Below are 14,916 nucleotides of genomic sequence, written 5' to 3'. Positions count from 1 at the left end.
ACTGGCAACTTTCTCTCCCCCTGGCCCCCTCCCCAAAAAACTGGCTATTTTAATACTACTATTAGTTTATCCTACTCAAAGATTAAAAAAAAAAAAAAGCCACATTCACACTGAATTGGGGGGGGGTTTCTCCCCAGGCCCCAACTCTGGTAAATAATAATTAGCGAGATCAGCGCCCGGGCATGCAATCACAGAAAGCTCCAGATCTGGGGAGCAGGAGTAAGGCACCTCCATTTTGCCCCCGCCCCACCCCCATCTCCGTTTGAGAATCATGAAGGCAACCTGGGCCCTCAGCAGCGTGGGAGCAGGGGCGGGGGCGGGGGCGCGCACACCCTGAGGCGGCAGATTGGAAAGGAGACCGGGGCGTGGGGAGGGGGGGAAATCCGGGCTAGTGGGTGAAAACCCTGCGGGGCTGGAAGGACGGGGAGGGGCAAAACCCTGGTGGGGACCGGGAGATGAGGTGGGGACCCCCAAAAGGCCCGAGGGAGCGGGTGAGAAGGGGGGGTCAGGCCCCGGCTGAGGGGTCCCGCCCGAGCTGTGGGCGAGGGGGGGTCGGCCGCACTGGCTGGCAATAGCTGGGATGTGGGGGTCGCTGGGGATGGATTTTTTTCCTCACCCTCAGCGCCTCGAAATCCGCCATTTTCTACCCGCTGCCGCCGCCGGGCGCCGCCGCAGCCGCCACCATCCTGCACCCTGTGTGCGCCCCCCACGTGACGGGGCGGGCTCCGCAGCCCATCCGGCCCCGCTGCGCACGGGGGCGGCACGAGAAGGGGAGGGGGGCGCTCGGTCACGGGCTCCTCAGGTGCGGGGAGAAGGGGTGGTTCCGTGCCCAGGCTGTGGGGACACGGCATCCGCCTGCCCTCTCACACTCCACCCGACAGCACCCCCATACGCCACAGCATCCAACTGCCCCCCACACTCCACCTGAGAATCATCCCCTCCCCCACAGCACCCCCGCCCCACAGCATTCCCACCCAAGAGCATCCCCCTTCCCCCTCACACCCCACCTGACAGCACCCCTATACCCCACAGCACCCCATGTCCTCCCCACACCCAATAGCATTCCCCTGCCCCCTCATGCTCCCTGACAGCATCCCCTTCCACACAGCACCCCCATACCCTGCACCCGGCAGCACCCGCGCCCCACAGCATTCCCACCCAAGAGCATCCCCCTTCCCCACAGCATCCACCTGCCCCCTCACACCCCACCTGACAGCACCCCTATACCCCACAGCACCCCATGTCCTCCCCACACCCAATAGCATCCCCCTGCCCCCTCATGCTCCCTGACAGCATCCCCCCCCACAGCATCACTGTATCACCCATTTCACCCAGTACCTGACAGCATCTCCTACCCATGGCATCACAGTTCCCCTCCTCCCCCTGCCACATACCCTCCCCACAGGATCACAATGTCCCTCATCTCTACCTGACCTGACAGGGTCATATTCCCCACAGCCTGTGTTCCCCACTACATTCCCCCCGCCCCCAGCACTGTCCTCCCTACAACATATCCTCCCTACAGCCCACCTGGCATCATCCCCCATTGCCACATACCCTGCCCTCTACATCACCATGTCTCGCCCCTACTACATCCCCTGCCCACCTGCCATCATCCTCTTTACTACACACACCCTCCCTTCAAAATTGCTACATCCCCCACTACATAGCCTCCTCACCTGGCACTGTCCCCCCTGCAACAAGGCCACCCCATAGACATCACTATGACTGTCCCAAACAACTGTCACTGTTGTCCTCCCCCCACCCCCATGAGACCTGCTTACAGCATCACCTTCTCATCTCCTCCTCCTCTTGGCAACCCCCTGCAATGAGGCTTCCACACAGCATCACATCTTCTCCACTAGGCACTGTCCCTCCATATTATGTGGCCTTTATACAGCATCATGGCCTGGCCCCCCATGACCCCACTACAGTGTTGCAGTCTAGTTCAACACTTGGCTTCCCCTCACACCACCATCTGCACAGGATCACTTACTGTCCCACTCTCCCAGAATATCACCACAACACAACCTCCAAATAACTATTCTTGATTGTATATGGCACCCAAAGTATTCTAGGTGCTATGTGGACATATAACAAGAGACAGTCCCTGCCCTAAACCATTTACAATCTAAATTCTACCACATCACACCATAAATTGCCCCCTATGCCTGGAATATCTTCCTATAAAATCCACCACTTCTACCAATCCCTCATCTTCAAACCCTTCCTCTTCTGAACTACTGTCCATTCTCTTGTCTTGGACTAGTCAGGGAACATCACCATATATGTTTGTAAAGCCCCATAAACCTTTAAAAGTGTTGTATATTGTATCTCATACCACAATAAAAGACGTTTTAGAAATATACAAGATAGTTGTTTTCAAAAGAGTAACCTACCCCTATATGCGGTAATAGGGAAATACTTTAAAAATGCTTTTTAACTAATTCACAATGGAGTCTTCCTCAAAATCATTATGTATTTGTACTGCAGCAGTACCTAGGGGCCCCAGTCATGGATCAGGGCCATTTGTTCATAGAACATATTTTAAAAGATGTCTCTGCCCCAGAAAGCTTACAACTGAAGTAGAAAAATCACAGAATGCACAAGACTTATAAATCTTGTTTGACAAGATGGAAAGATAAGCACAACAAAAATCTTAAGTAGCTAGTCTTGAACTAGCTCTAGTTCAAATCTAGTCCAGATAAATAATGACTGAAAAGTGTTGGTTGTCCATTTGGTGAATTCAGTTCTTAGTCAATAAGCACTCAGATCCCAAAAGCCAGAAGACTAGGAGTTATTTGGCACTATTGTCTGTGGAATCAGAAAAAAACAAAACTACCGCCTCGCCCCACAAACCATCCTTCCAGATCTGGACTGAGGCATATCAAAGGAAGTGGTAGCACATATAAGGAAGCTTGCACTAACACTGTACCTGTTCTGTGGATAGAGGATTTCAGCCACCACAACTGTCAAACATTTACCAAAGAAACTCTTAATTTCTAACAAGTCTTACAACATATGGGTGCAGAATGCATTTATCCATATTTTATCTAAGGCTTTATTTCTAGTCTTACCTATGACCTCTCCAGCACTGTAGTATCTATTGACATACTAGCCTATTTTACAGAAGGGCAATAGAAGCAAAGAAATTAAGTAACTTGCCCAACATCAAAGAGGAAGTCTGTGGCAGAGCCAATATTAGAATCCAGATCTCCTGAATCCCTGTCCAGCGCCTTAACAGGAGTATTTATTATTCTTTTGGACAGAAGTGTGTGCTCCAACTATTGAATTTTTGTTTATATGAAGTGATATTTTATTTATGTGAGGGAAGGTAGCATAGCTACCATAAGTCCAAACATGTTAAAGTGCAATATCTATATATATTGGAATTATTATCCCATAAATTTCATTGCTCTCAGTTTTATCCATTTACTATCAGATAAGTCTCATCACAACAGAAGTGATAGAGATACATTTTTTTTTATTAATAAAATGTAGAAAAAAATGTCACTGGCAGTAAACTTTGAAACAGAATAATGGATCTCCTGCTGCAAAGGAAATGCTGAGACATTTACAGCAACACACACATTGAGGTGCAACTCAAATACATATTTTCAAAAGCAGCCAGAGATAATTATCTAGTTACAGTAATTGCCTAGTCACAATATTCAGTTTTGTTGGCAATGTTGCTGTTAAATCAAACTGATTTATTAAAAGGCAAGAATGGAGCCAACAAACAGGCAAGCAACCAGACCAGCTCAAGTAGCGAGACTGAGAAGACACAGAGAGGCATTAAAAAGGGAAAGATATAGGCTTCCTGACCCAGAAGGTTTTGAAATTCCAAAGTTTCCTGCAGTGAGCAAGAAGTTGCACTTTAATTTTAAGCTTGTAACAAATATACAAATAGTTTTTAAAAAACATTTCAAAACAAACGGCTTTAGACTATATGAGTTAGCTAGAGCCTGTGCAGCAGGCCATGCTGCAACAAGTGCGGTCAGGAAGAATTCTGGCTAACTCTTCTGGGGAAGTGCATGCTGAAGCGAGAGTTCCACAGCCCTGGGACAGAGGACAACATGCAAATCCCTACTCAAGTCCAATCAGCTCTGCTGACCATTGAAGACTGCAAACATTGCACCGTCCTTGATCTTTTGGGGAGCCTGGTAGTGCTATGCCATATACTCCATTTATACTCTCTAGTCACACTGGTATCCACAACTCTAGAAGATTGCTTCATGTTATAATCTTGAGGAGTCACATTAATTCAGTATTAAACACAAATCTGCAATCAGTTCAAACAGGGACCTTTGTGTTTAGCATCATATCAGCTGGTTGCAGATAGACCTCATGGTTCCATCAAGGTTTAACCATGATTAGGGACAACTTGCCCTGTCTACTGACTGTAAACTCTGATGTTTAACAATGTTAGTTGCCACAACTCTTCAAGATTGTCATAACACAACCCGATTTAGTAATTTATTTATTTAAGCAAAGACGAGCCCATTGTGGCTAGCCTAGGGGAAGGAAGGCTCCTGGTGCCCTTGTCCCATCCCTTCTGCACAACCTACCATAATCTGACTCAAAAATTCAAGATAGTGAACTGAATAGACCCATGTAGCATATGAAATTCTGTACTAGAATAAGTTGCTAGTGCAAAAAGTTAGGTTCAGTTAGACCGTTACACACACATCATGCAGCCCAACCAACCAAACCAGACCTTATTCGTGGAGGTTAGATCCATCAGTGACTATTAGCCAAAATAGTCAGGGATGCAATCCCATGCTCTGGGGGTCCCTAAACCTCAGACTGCCAGAAGCTGGGACTGGATGAGAGGGGAAGGATCACTTGATAATTGCCCTGTTCTGTTCAGTCTCTCTGAAGCATCAGGCACTGGTTACTGTCAGAGTGCAGCATATTAGGATAGATGGACAACTGACCTCACCGAGCATGGCCATTCTTATGTTAGACCCTGCCATCCCCTGCATTGCACCTCATATTTTTCCCTTCAGCTGCATATGGAAACAAACATATTCAAGACAGAATCAGAGATATAAAAGACACCAAAGCAGGATATTTTCTCCCTCACACAGAGGAAAGCCAAGCTTCTCTATCCTCTTCCAATTCACAGCCACATCTATCGACCCAGCAACCTTTAGAATCACATTTCCCAATGTCAGGTGAGCTATATAAGCAAGCAGACTGTTTTTGGAATGTTTTGACATCTAACATGTTATAAGACAATAAGAAATAAAGTTAGTCTACCTTTCTTTCCAGTCTGCTGTCTCCCATTTTTCTTTTGGCTTCATATCCCGCTTGTTAACTCTTCCTTTCAACCCTTCCTCCCTCTCCCCTCTGTTCTCCAATCTTCCTCCCCAGCCCTTTCTATTCCCTCTCTTCACAGACCTCCCCACTTACCACCTCCTGCAATGTTCTTTCCCTCCCCAGATCCCACTCTCTTCTTTTCACAAGTGTTCTTCCCCCTCCAGGGTCCTCCTCCCAGTCTCCCCTTTTCCCTTCCCCCCCTTCTCATTTCCTGCTCCCCACCTTCTCAGGGAACCCACCCAGTCACATTCTTCCTTGCACTCAAGGTCTTGCCCCATTCTCTTCCTACCCCAGGGCTGTCTTTCAATTTTCTATTTCTGGGGGTTCTCCCCCTTCCTGGTGCATCAGCCCTTCAGCATCCCCAAAGAATTTCAACCTATCCCTTGTGCATACGAACAAGTCCCAGCCTTTCAGTATCCCCACAGACAAAGGCATTCCCTAGCCATCACTCCCAGATATTCAGCCACCCTGAGCCTTTGCCACCCCCAGCAGCCTACTAGGACTTCAGCTCCCCATCCAACCCCTCATCTAAGCTTTAAACATGCTTACCTCAACGGTGACTTTTCTTGGCAGCTTCTTCCACCTCCTCCTTCTTCTCAGCCTCTTGGAGGCCCCTGCCTCAGGAGCATCTCCCACACTTCCTCCTTCTGTCCTCTCTTGTTTTGTAATTAAAGGCACAGAGCAAGATGAGGAGACAGCTATCTGTGGAGCAGACACTGTGCCTTGCTGTGAAGTAGCCATCAGAAAAGCAGCCCCTCAGTACCTCTTACTAGAAGGAAGCCAGAACTGCAGGGTTTTCTATACAAACATTGCTCAAACTGGGGAGTTAAGCCTCTAGAACTGGGGTGCTCTCTCCCCTCATAGGGATAGGCTTGTTAATAGAGAAATACATCATTAGCTTAATAATAATAATCTTTTCAAGGCCATTTGCCATGCACGCTGGTGAATACTGACTCTCCCATGGCTTTGTTACCTAACAAAATATTGATAGCATGAGTAAAGCCTAGGTGGTGCCTGCAAACCAGGGTTTAAGCCCTGGGCTAAGCAGTTAGAAACTCCACAGCTGCTCACAGCAATCTAACAAATTAGGCTTATTAGCCTTACACCCTAACAAACTTCTGTGTTCTCTAGCCTTACTGATCACAGGTATATGGATAATGACTACAAACTAACAGGAGGGACAGGCTGTGTTTTGCAGTTGAAACAAGTACAGGATGGGGTTCACTATGTTTAACCATACAGATGTTTAACCTTTAAGCTGCAAGTTGAGTCAGATTCATTATCTTGTTACACTTGTGCAAAGAGAGTAGAACATATTAGCACCAACGAAAGTGAGAGAATTCTAATTTAGTATCATTTAACACCCTCTTTACACAGGTGTTAACAACTACCCAAGGTAAAGCCTGGTGGAGAATCAGGCCTACTGTCTGTGGTTTCAGTTTGTGCTCTGCCTATTGTAAGCTTTATTCTTCTGTTATCTATAGCTGAAGAAAATTTAATTTTTGTTGGAAAGACACCCATTATGCCTTATTCCTGGAATAACCTGTAGCCCTGATAATTGGCACAACAAAGCTTAGAAATGGCAGGCAGCAGTATAACTCTACTCTCTATCTGTTGTACCAGCCAATAAAAATCCATATAGTTCTAAAGGCATGTTATCAGGTTAAAGTAATGCTTTCTTGGTTATAGTACTAATAGTAACAGCTTAAAATGAAACAATCTAAATTTACTATTCACTGCTTACTTTTTGTCAGTTGATTGGCTTTGACAAAGAAGCGTGCCCTGTTTTACTTTCCTGTTCTCAATACACTAGCACAGTACTCCAAAGTACTGGTTACAAACAAAACAAGAGACTGTTTAATGACAAGAAATACAATTGTTATTACATTATTAATTTAATTAAAATATTTCTATTACATTGTTTGGTATGTTTTTCCTCTCTACACACCCTAGATTTAGGGCCTGGATTACCTGATTGCCCACTTCCTAGTAAACCACTAAATTGCCCACTGCAACCCTGAGCCTGTGGGACTTGCTCATGCAGAACCAGTTGCAAGATAGGGGTTTGAACTTTCATAAACACTTTACAGCATAGGAAATAGCCTCACTTGCTGTGTACGTGTATGAGTCCACAGAGTTTTTTGTGAATGATTTATTCATGGCTCTTCCCTCCATCAGAGAGTTAGGACCAGATTTTCAAAAGGTATTTAAGCACCGAAAGATGCAGGTAGACTCTGGGTGGGATTTTCAAAAGTGCATAGGTGCCTACCTCGCAAGGGCCAGAGCAACCAGCTGCCAAAATACCTACACAAGTGGCTAGCTCCACTAGGCCTGTGATGTCTTCCATGGGGAGGGGGAGCTAGCATTGTGACCCACTGGGCATGTGCAAGTATTGACAGCAGCCCATAGTGAGTAGGAGAGTGCAATGCACTTTAATGGTGAACAGTCACATCAACCCAGTTTCCAGGCCATGGATGCACCCGTTATATGTCCCACTGCCCACTATTGCAATATACTGTCCAGTACCCCAGGGCATGCCCCCTTCTCCCATCCCGGGAAAGCAGCCTAAGGATAGTCCTAACTGTATGTAAATGCCATATGTCATTACTGCATGAGTCCATGGATCCTGAACCACTAGGTGTTGGGGCTGATCTTGCACCACTAAAATCAAGCACAGACTTAGCAAAGTATGTTTACTCTCTTGCAGACATCACACCATCCCCATCCCCTGACCACTGAGCTCCCTTAGAAGTATGCCAAACACCACACCAGATGACCTGCTCCTGCCACCCAACCAGCTATCACTATCCACAAGCAGCGATGCAGATACCTGTCATCAGAGCAAGGCTCTGACACCACAGGACTAAATCTGTCTAATGGCATCTCTCAATACTGGCACTAGAGCAGTTCCACAGCCACCCATTTGTGCTTGTCCCATGTCGCCCCTAAAGAGGATCTGATAGGCTAGCGGATCCCATACCTAATCCGGATGGTGTTGGCCAGGACTCACAGGAGTAAAATCCCTGGGAATGCATTGAGGTCTTGGTGAACCAGAACAAGACCATGGCGTGGCAGATAGAGGGATTATAAAGGCAGCATGTAGAGGCTCACTGCTTCACTGGGGCACGTGGACTGTGCATATGAAATGAGCTGCACAGACTGTGATAGATCATTACTGCTTTGCATTCTAAGCAGGACCGCCAGACTGCTGCTCAGACTAAGATAGGTGATGTGGTCATGCTGGTGGCCACCCTGAAGAGGGAGTCGCACTTTTTCCCAGTGAGGCACCCCAAGATGCATGGTCTCTGCATCAAGTAAATACACCTGCTGGGGACCAAATGGATAGGAAATAGCTCTAGTGGCAGTCCATTTTTGACCATTAAAAGAACAAAATTTACAAGATGGCATTTTAACCTGCATGTGTAGAGATGACATGATTAATACGCCAATTACAAAACACCACTCATTAGCTTTGGCTTCTTTACAAACATCCTTTTACCTGGTGAGTTAGGAGGGATATCCTTAGTTTTAATGCCATATCTAAAACATATATTGAGCAAGCTATATTAAATGCAAAAAATATTTTAATGCAAAGTAATGGTTATGGCAGGACTATTCAAAATAAGGAAATACAGAAGTTAACGTTCTTCCAGGAATATTAATTTAATTATATTGCAGTGTATTTTCATTCCTGCTAAGTGTGTAGTTTAATGCATATCTATTTACTAGACTCAGACAATAAAACATACTTGGTGTGCAATGTGGACCACATTAATGTTAACCTCTGTATTGAGTTCAACTTTACAACCTTAATGTTGCAGCAGAGTAAGTTTGTTACCTTTTAACTGCTGTGCTTGGGTTTTTTATTTTCATCATTCTTAAAGTGAAATTCCTATGTACAACGTTAGTACTCATGGGATTCCAATTATGCTTCCAGGCTCACATCCCATTAGTATGAAATGAGAGAACCTGTTGAGTTCCCATGTCTGCTTGATTGGAGATATTTTCTGCTAGGCTGAATTAAGGGGACTGCAATATATTAATTTTCACTGGGACTCCTATTCTCATGATGGAAGGAGAAAGAAATAGATGCCACAATCCTGTAAATATTTACACGTGTGCTTTCCTTTAAATAACCCTACAGTTCCATTAGAGTAAATGGGACTATACATGTGCTCAAAGGATCAGGGCCTTAAAAAAAATCAGAATTTGTAGAGGTATGGTTACACACCAAAAAAATTGCTAAAGCCACAATACTTTCACTCCTGAAATTTCTCCTATACCAGTTGTCAAGGTTTGTTTTTTGAGGCGGGGAGAGGGGGTTTGAAACCACTTAGCAGTCTATTCTCAATCTTGTATAGTTTAATCCTATTATCAGCCCTACCTCTGTCCAGCTGGATGGAGAGAAAAATATACAAAAGTGATATTACAATGAAGCAAACAGGCCTGCTCAGGCATTGTTAAAAATCAACAAGCCAGTCTTAAATGCCCATTTCTTCTTAGTAGTGTGAACAGACAGCAAGTGTGAAAAATCGGGATGGGGGTGGGGAGTAATCAGAGCCTATATAAGAAAAAGACAAAAATAGGGACTTCTGGTCGCCCTACCTAGATGGTATCTTATTCTTTTTCAAACATTGTCTTCTACAACTTGCAAAGGCAATATTCAATAGGTACTATTTTATACATGCAATTTTTCATACTATAGCAGGTTTTGCTGTAGCTCTGGCTAATAATAAAGAAAACATGATTCATGTTCTTTTAAATGGGAAGAGAATATAGTTTTTACTTCTTACTGAACAAACAAAATCAGCCTTCAGCCTGAGGCCAAATATGAGCAGTTTCATCCCTAAAGGAAAACTTTTCAGAATTTAATGGGAATGGCATAATTGAAACCATTTTGCAATTTTACCTACAGCTTTCAGTAAAGTTATAGCTACAATGTATTTTGAAGATTCCTTTTTTAAAAGTTGTTAGAAATACCTGCCATTGTTTCAGAATCTTCATTCAGTGAGTAGAACTCCAGGTCTTTCTATAAATAGCGGTTTTGATTTTCAACTACCAAGCAGCAATCTTATCTGATGCAAACTAGAGATTTAGGATTGGCTTTACCATTAGGGCCTTGTCTATGCTAGTGACCTGAAACATTTTTAATTAAGCCACCAGTTTTATTGAACTTGTTTTATATTCAATTGGTTCAGTGCATCCACACCCACCGGGATCAATTATCTTTGGATAACTACATGTCATCTGTGTTTGCACTGTCCTAAACCGATTCAGCTGCCGTGCCCCCTAGGTATCATCGATCGAGGCACACTCCCACGCTTCCCCCCATTTATGTCCCTCAAATTATCCTCGGCCCTACTCCTACCTGCCTCAGCCACATCCCCCATATTACCTCCCATCAGAAAAACCTCCTTCACCCACTAATCTCTCTGGCTCCACACCTCCTCAGATGGCAAACAACAGCTAGTTTATCAGGTGCAAGTGGTGGTTTGTAAGGGTGGGCATGTTCTGAGAGGTGTCCCATATCCTTCTGAATATACCCTGCTATGGACAGAGGATGAAAACGTGGGGTGAGCACCTTCGGAGATGTGTTCCAGAGCCATCAGAACATGCCCTGCCACAAGGGGAGCTAAAGGCAGGGTGGGAACATGTTGACAGGGGTCCTACACTGATCAGCACGTGCCATGATGTGGGGCCGGACATGGAACTAATGGCATTGTAGGGCTGGGCTTGGAGTTAATGGCATTGCACAGCTGGGCACGGAGCTAATGGCAGGGTAGAGCCGGGCACGGAGCTGAAGGCGGGGGGTGGACACACACACTCAGACCGGTGCCCCAGGCCATAGGAAGGCGCCCGGCGAGAAAGGGAACTAGCAGGTTACTTTTTCCTGGCAGTGCCCACTGGGTGCTTTCCAAGCCTCCGAGAGGGCGGGTCGCCGGGTCCTGCCCCGCGCCAGCAGCAACAGCCGCTGTAGCGTAGGCCGGATATTGCCCTGCGGAGCAATGCGCTACTTACGTGCACTGAGCATGCTCAGTACATCTGCTGAAGCCACTGCCCTTCACCCTGCCCCGGGGGGTTCTGCGGACTGCTTTTGACGGGGGTTAAAACGTGGCAAAGGGGGCGAATCGGAGCACGGGGTAGCCAGCCAGGCAGAGCAGCGGGGAACTTCCGCGCCTCAAGTTCACAGCGCAACCACCTACTCACTTCCTCAGTAGCTACAAAACGAGCCTCGCCACTGCCGTATGTGGTGATTGGTCAGTTTTACAGGCGGGCCCTGCCTCCCTATATGACGATTGGCCAGATTGTCAAGCAAACCCATTTTTTGATTGGACAATTCTCACCCCGCTCCCCACCTCCCGGTGCTCTGACAGGTTAGGGCTGCGGACAGCGCCCGCTGATTGGTCAGATCTTCAGACAGACCCTCCCCCTGTGCGCTGTGCGGATGAGGCGCTGTGGGGTGGCTGTCCCGCGTCCCCGAGCGGGTTATACTCTCCCGCCCGTGCCGTGAGCGAGGTGGGCCTTTCCTCGCATAGCCCGCACCCATGGAGCTTTCCTACCAGACGCTGAAGACCACCCACCGGGCCAAGGAGGCGGTGAGTGCTGCAGAGAGACCGCTGCGCTTCTCCGTTACTATGGAGACCGGGCGGTTGGAGGCGCCATTACCGCGCATGGGCAGGAGAGACCGTCGTGCCGGCAGGAGGAGGCCTCAACAGAGAGGGAGGTCTCAGCCAATGCGCAGGCGCGGGGCGGCGTGGGCTCCTGGCCGCGGGTTGCTTGTTGCTGGCGAGGCGGAGCAGAGACTCAGCGCCCTCCGTAAAGGGGAGTCTGCTCAGTCCTGAGGCGTGGGCGGTGTCTGGCCTTACCGCCCATGCGTGAGGAAATCCCTTCTCTCCCTGCACCTGTGGGAATCCACCCTCCTGCTAAAGCAGAGACCCGCCACTTCGCCCTTTGATCACTTCCCCTCGCTCCCCGCAGACAAACGGAGGGGGGGACCCACCATCCTACCCCCCCCGGACACAAAAGGGGGAGGGACCATGGGAGTTCTTGAAAATTCCAGGGGCACCTATCTCTAGCTTTCGAATCATAGAACTGGAAGGGCCCTCGGGAGGCCATCTAGTCCAGTCCCCTGCACTCGTGGCAGGACTAGGTATTATCCATCCCTGGCCGGTGTTTGTCCAACCTCTTAAAAATCCCCAATGATGGAGCTTCCACAGCCTCCCTAGGCAATTTATTCCAGTGCTTCACCACTCTGATAGGAAGTTTTTCCTAATGTCCAACGTAAACTGCCTATTGCTTCTTGTCCTATCCTCAGAGGTTAAGAAGAACCATTTTTCTCCCTCCTCCTTGTAACAACTGTTTATATACTTGAAAATTGTTATCATATCCCCTCTCAGTCTTCTCTTCTCCACACTAAACAAACCCATTTTTTTCAATCTTGCCCCATAGGACATGTCTTCTAGACCTTTAATCATTTTTGTTGCTCTTCCCTGTACTTTCTCCAATTTATCCACATTTCCTGAAATGTGGCACCCAGAACTGGACACCTCTGGGGGCACCAGATGGGGCAGAAGCTCTCATAATTCCTGAAGGTGGGGGAGAGGAGAGAACTGGGTCAAGCCCCTCCCTCCGCCCTTGAGGCACTGATTGGGGTAGGATTCCCTCACTGCTGAAGGGAGAGAACAGAAAAGGAGCCAGGCAAGGGTGTCCTTAGTGGCCTGTCCTCCCTCTGGGATAACAGCTTTGTCCTGCTACTAGCTAATGAAAGGTATCCTGCAGCTGGAGATGTAATTTCCATCTCCGGTAGATGTACATGAGCTAACTTTGATCAAAGTAGAGTGCTAACAGTAGCAATGTAGCTGCAGTAGAATAGGCAGTGACATGGGATAGCCAGCCAGGTACAGTCTAGTCCTCTTTAAATAATCAAGCAGCTTGTTCACAGCAAGGCTGCCATTTTTATGCTCTAGTTTGATCAAAACTAGAATATGTACCTCTGCCTGACCTGGAAATTATACCACCAGCTTCAGCGTAGACGTACCCTGGCCTTAGCTCAGTGAACCCCAAACTTTTATGGCCACACCCCCGCTTTAACTCGTCTGCACCCCCGCCCCCCACGAGCTGTGGTTAAGAGCTAGGTCCAAAGTTGTGGGGCCTAGAGCACAGGACCAGGAGTGGGGGCTGAAGCCACAGGTGGGTGCCAGGGCCAGGAGTAGAGCTGGGGGCTGAGGCCGGGGCCAGAGCTGTGGCTGGGGGCGGGGCTGGAGCAGAGCTAGGGGCAGAGCAATGCTGAGTGGTGCTCCTTCCCTGCCCCGCATAGGGGCTGGTCCAGGCCCCATTATGCCCCCTAAATGTTCCTCCATACTCCCCTAGGGAGGCACGCTTAGGGACCGCTGCCTTAGCAAGGCCTGTAGCTCAAGTGGTTGAGGTTGTGCTACAATCCTAAAGTTTCTGGATTGCACCCTGCTGATATATGACGGAGGGTTGTTACATAATGTAATTTGTTTTTACCCTTTTCCTTTATTTGTGTGTAATTTCCTGGGTTTTTTTAGGCTGGTACAATAAAGTTATTTAGATTGTCTTATTTAGAAAGTCAAGGATTAGAAAGTTAGGAAATGTCAGGTTTATGGTTGTCCGTGTGACTTTAATTCAGGTTCTTCGTGTACATGTATTATGATACAATCTTTAATTACTAGATCACTTAGTATTTTTTTCTGCCAGACCGTTGCCTTATTCAGTGCATAGGATTCATGCACACAGGCCCACAATTAAAGTGGCAAGGGCAAATGTATATCTGGCACTTTCTGTCTTTTGAGTGAAGTACTTTGCAACTAGTACTTTTAATTTTTATATGTAATATACATTATAATGTAGAAAATTAGGATCAAATAATAATGAAGAATTCTAGTTAAATTAATCTCCAGTGTATGTGGAGTTACACTGAAGTCCCTGAAATCAGTGGAGCTACGCAAGAAACTAATTTGACCATAACCTGTACCTTTTTTAAAAAAACGATTTGGAATTAAATATGGGAACAGTTCAGTTTTAAAATTAAACTGGTTTACAAACTCGTGTCTTTATCAGCTACAAAGGAATGAATACATGACATTTTTATTCTGTTAATTTAGAAAAAAAAACCTAAGTGTTGGAGCTAATTAGTGTAGTGCTCAACTATTTAGCTTTTAAAACAAGATCATGTTTAAATGCCTTAAGCTTTTATTAATTGCTTGGACCCAAAAAATTCTCTGTAGTAATTGAAAATGTAATTATGCACATTTTTGTTGTTCTAAGAATAGGCGCTTATTAAACTTTAAACACTTAAACATCTATTGAAATACCAATGACTATAAACAACATGCCATTCTAAATAGCATACTAATTAAACAGCAAGGCTAAATCACTATAAAGCTAAACTGAATTTTAAATAACTTTTTGCTTGTAAGTGCTCCTTTTCTTTCACACATGTATAAGATTTACCACTTCCTTGCTATCCAGAACTGAAGTCCCTGGTGTGATAGTAGTTTGTCAGAGTTTGCTTTCAGGCTGTCTTCTTGTACGGAAAAGACCGGGTGGGCTGACTGAGTGGTTCACTAGATT

At 46.4% G+C, this 14,916-nt stretch overlaps 2 protein-coding genes across 9 annotated transcripts in view; one reads left to right on the top strand and one right to left on the bottom strand.

The window, feature by feature from the left end:
• PIAS2 (protein inhibitor of activated STAT 2) overlaps window positions 1–11,512 on the bottom strand; it is a 58,227-nt gene extending 46,715 nt beyond the window's left edge. For 2 of the 6 annotated variants that reach the window (XM_030566525.1, XM_030566526.1), the window contains exon 1: window positions 617–690. Coding sequence is in view for 1 of the 6 variants with exons in the window: in XM_030566524.1 (XP_030422384.1) it covers window positions 617–640 (24 nt within the window). In the remaining 5 variants the exon portion in view is untranslated. Of the gene's footprint in view, window positions 1–616; window positions 703–5,871; window positions 6,047–11,340 lie in introns of those variants that run through there. The other 4 variants (XM_030566528.1, XM_030566529.1, XM_030566524.1 and 1 more) reach the window with 4 other exon arrangements.
• Window positions 11,513–11,771: 259 nt separating this feature from the next.
• KATNAL2 (katanin catalytic subunit A1 like 2) overlaps window positions 11,772–14,916 on the top strand; it is a 57,452-nt gene continuing 54,307 nt past the window's right edge. For all 3 annotated transcript variants that reach the window (XM_030567742.1, XM_030567743.1, XM_030567741.1), the window contains exon 1: window positions 11,772–11,918. In XM_030567742.1, coding sequence (XP_030423602.1) covers window positions 11,868–11,918 — 51 coding nt within the window. In that variant the 5' untranslated portion in view covers window positions 11,772–11,867. The remainder of the gene's footprint in view (window positions 11,919–14,916) is intronic.

Source organism: Gopherus evgoodei, chromosome 6 (genome assembly GCF_007399415.2).
Source record: "Gopherus evgoodei ecotype Sinaloan lineage chromosome 6, rGopEvg1_v1.p, whole genome shotgun sequence".
Lineage (NCBI taxonomy): Eukaryota > Metazoa > Chordata > Testudines > Testudinidae > Gopherus > Gopherus evgoodei.
Note: the sequence above shows the minus strand (reverse complement) of the source record. Positions and strands in the feature narration are given on the sequence as shown.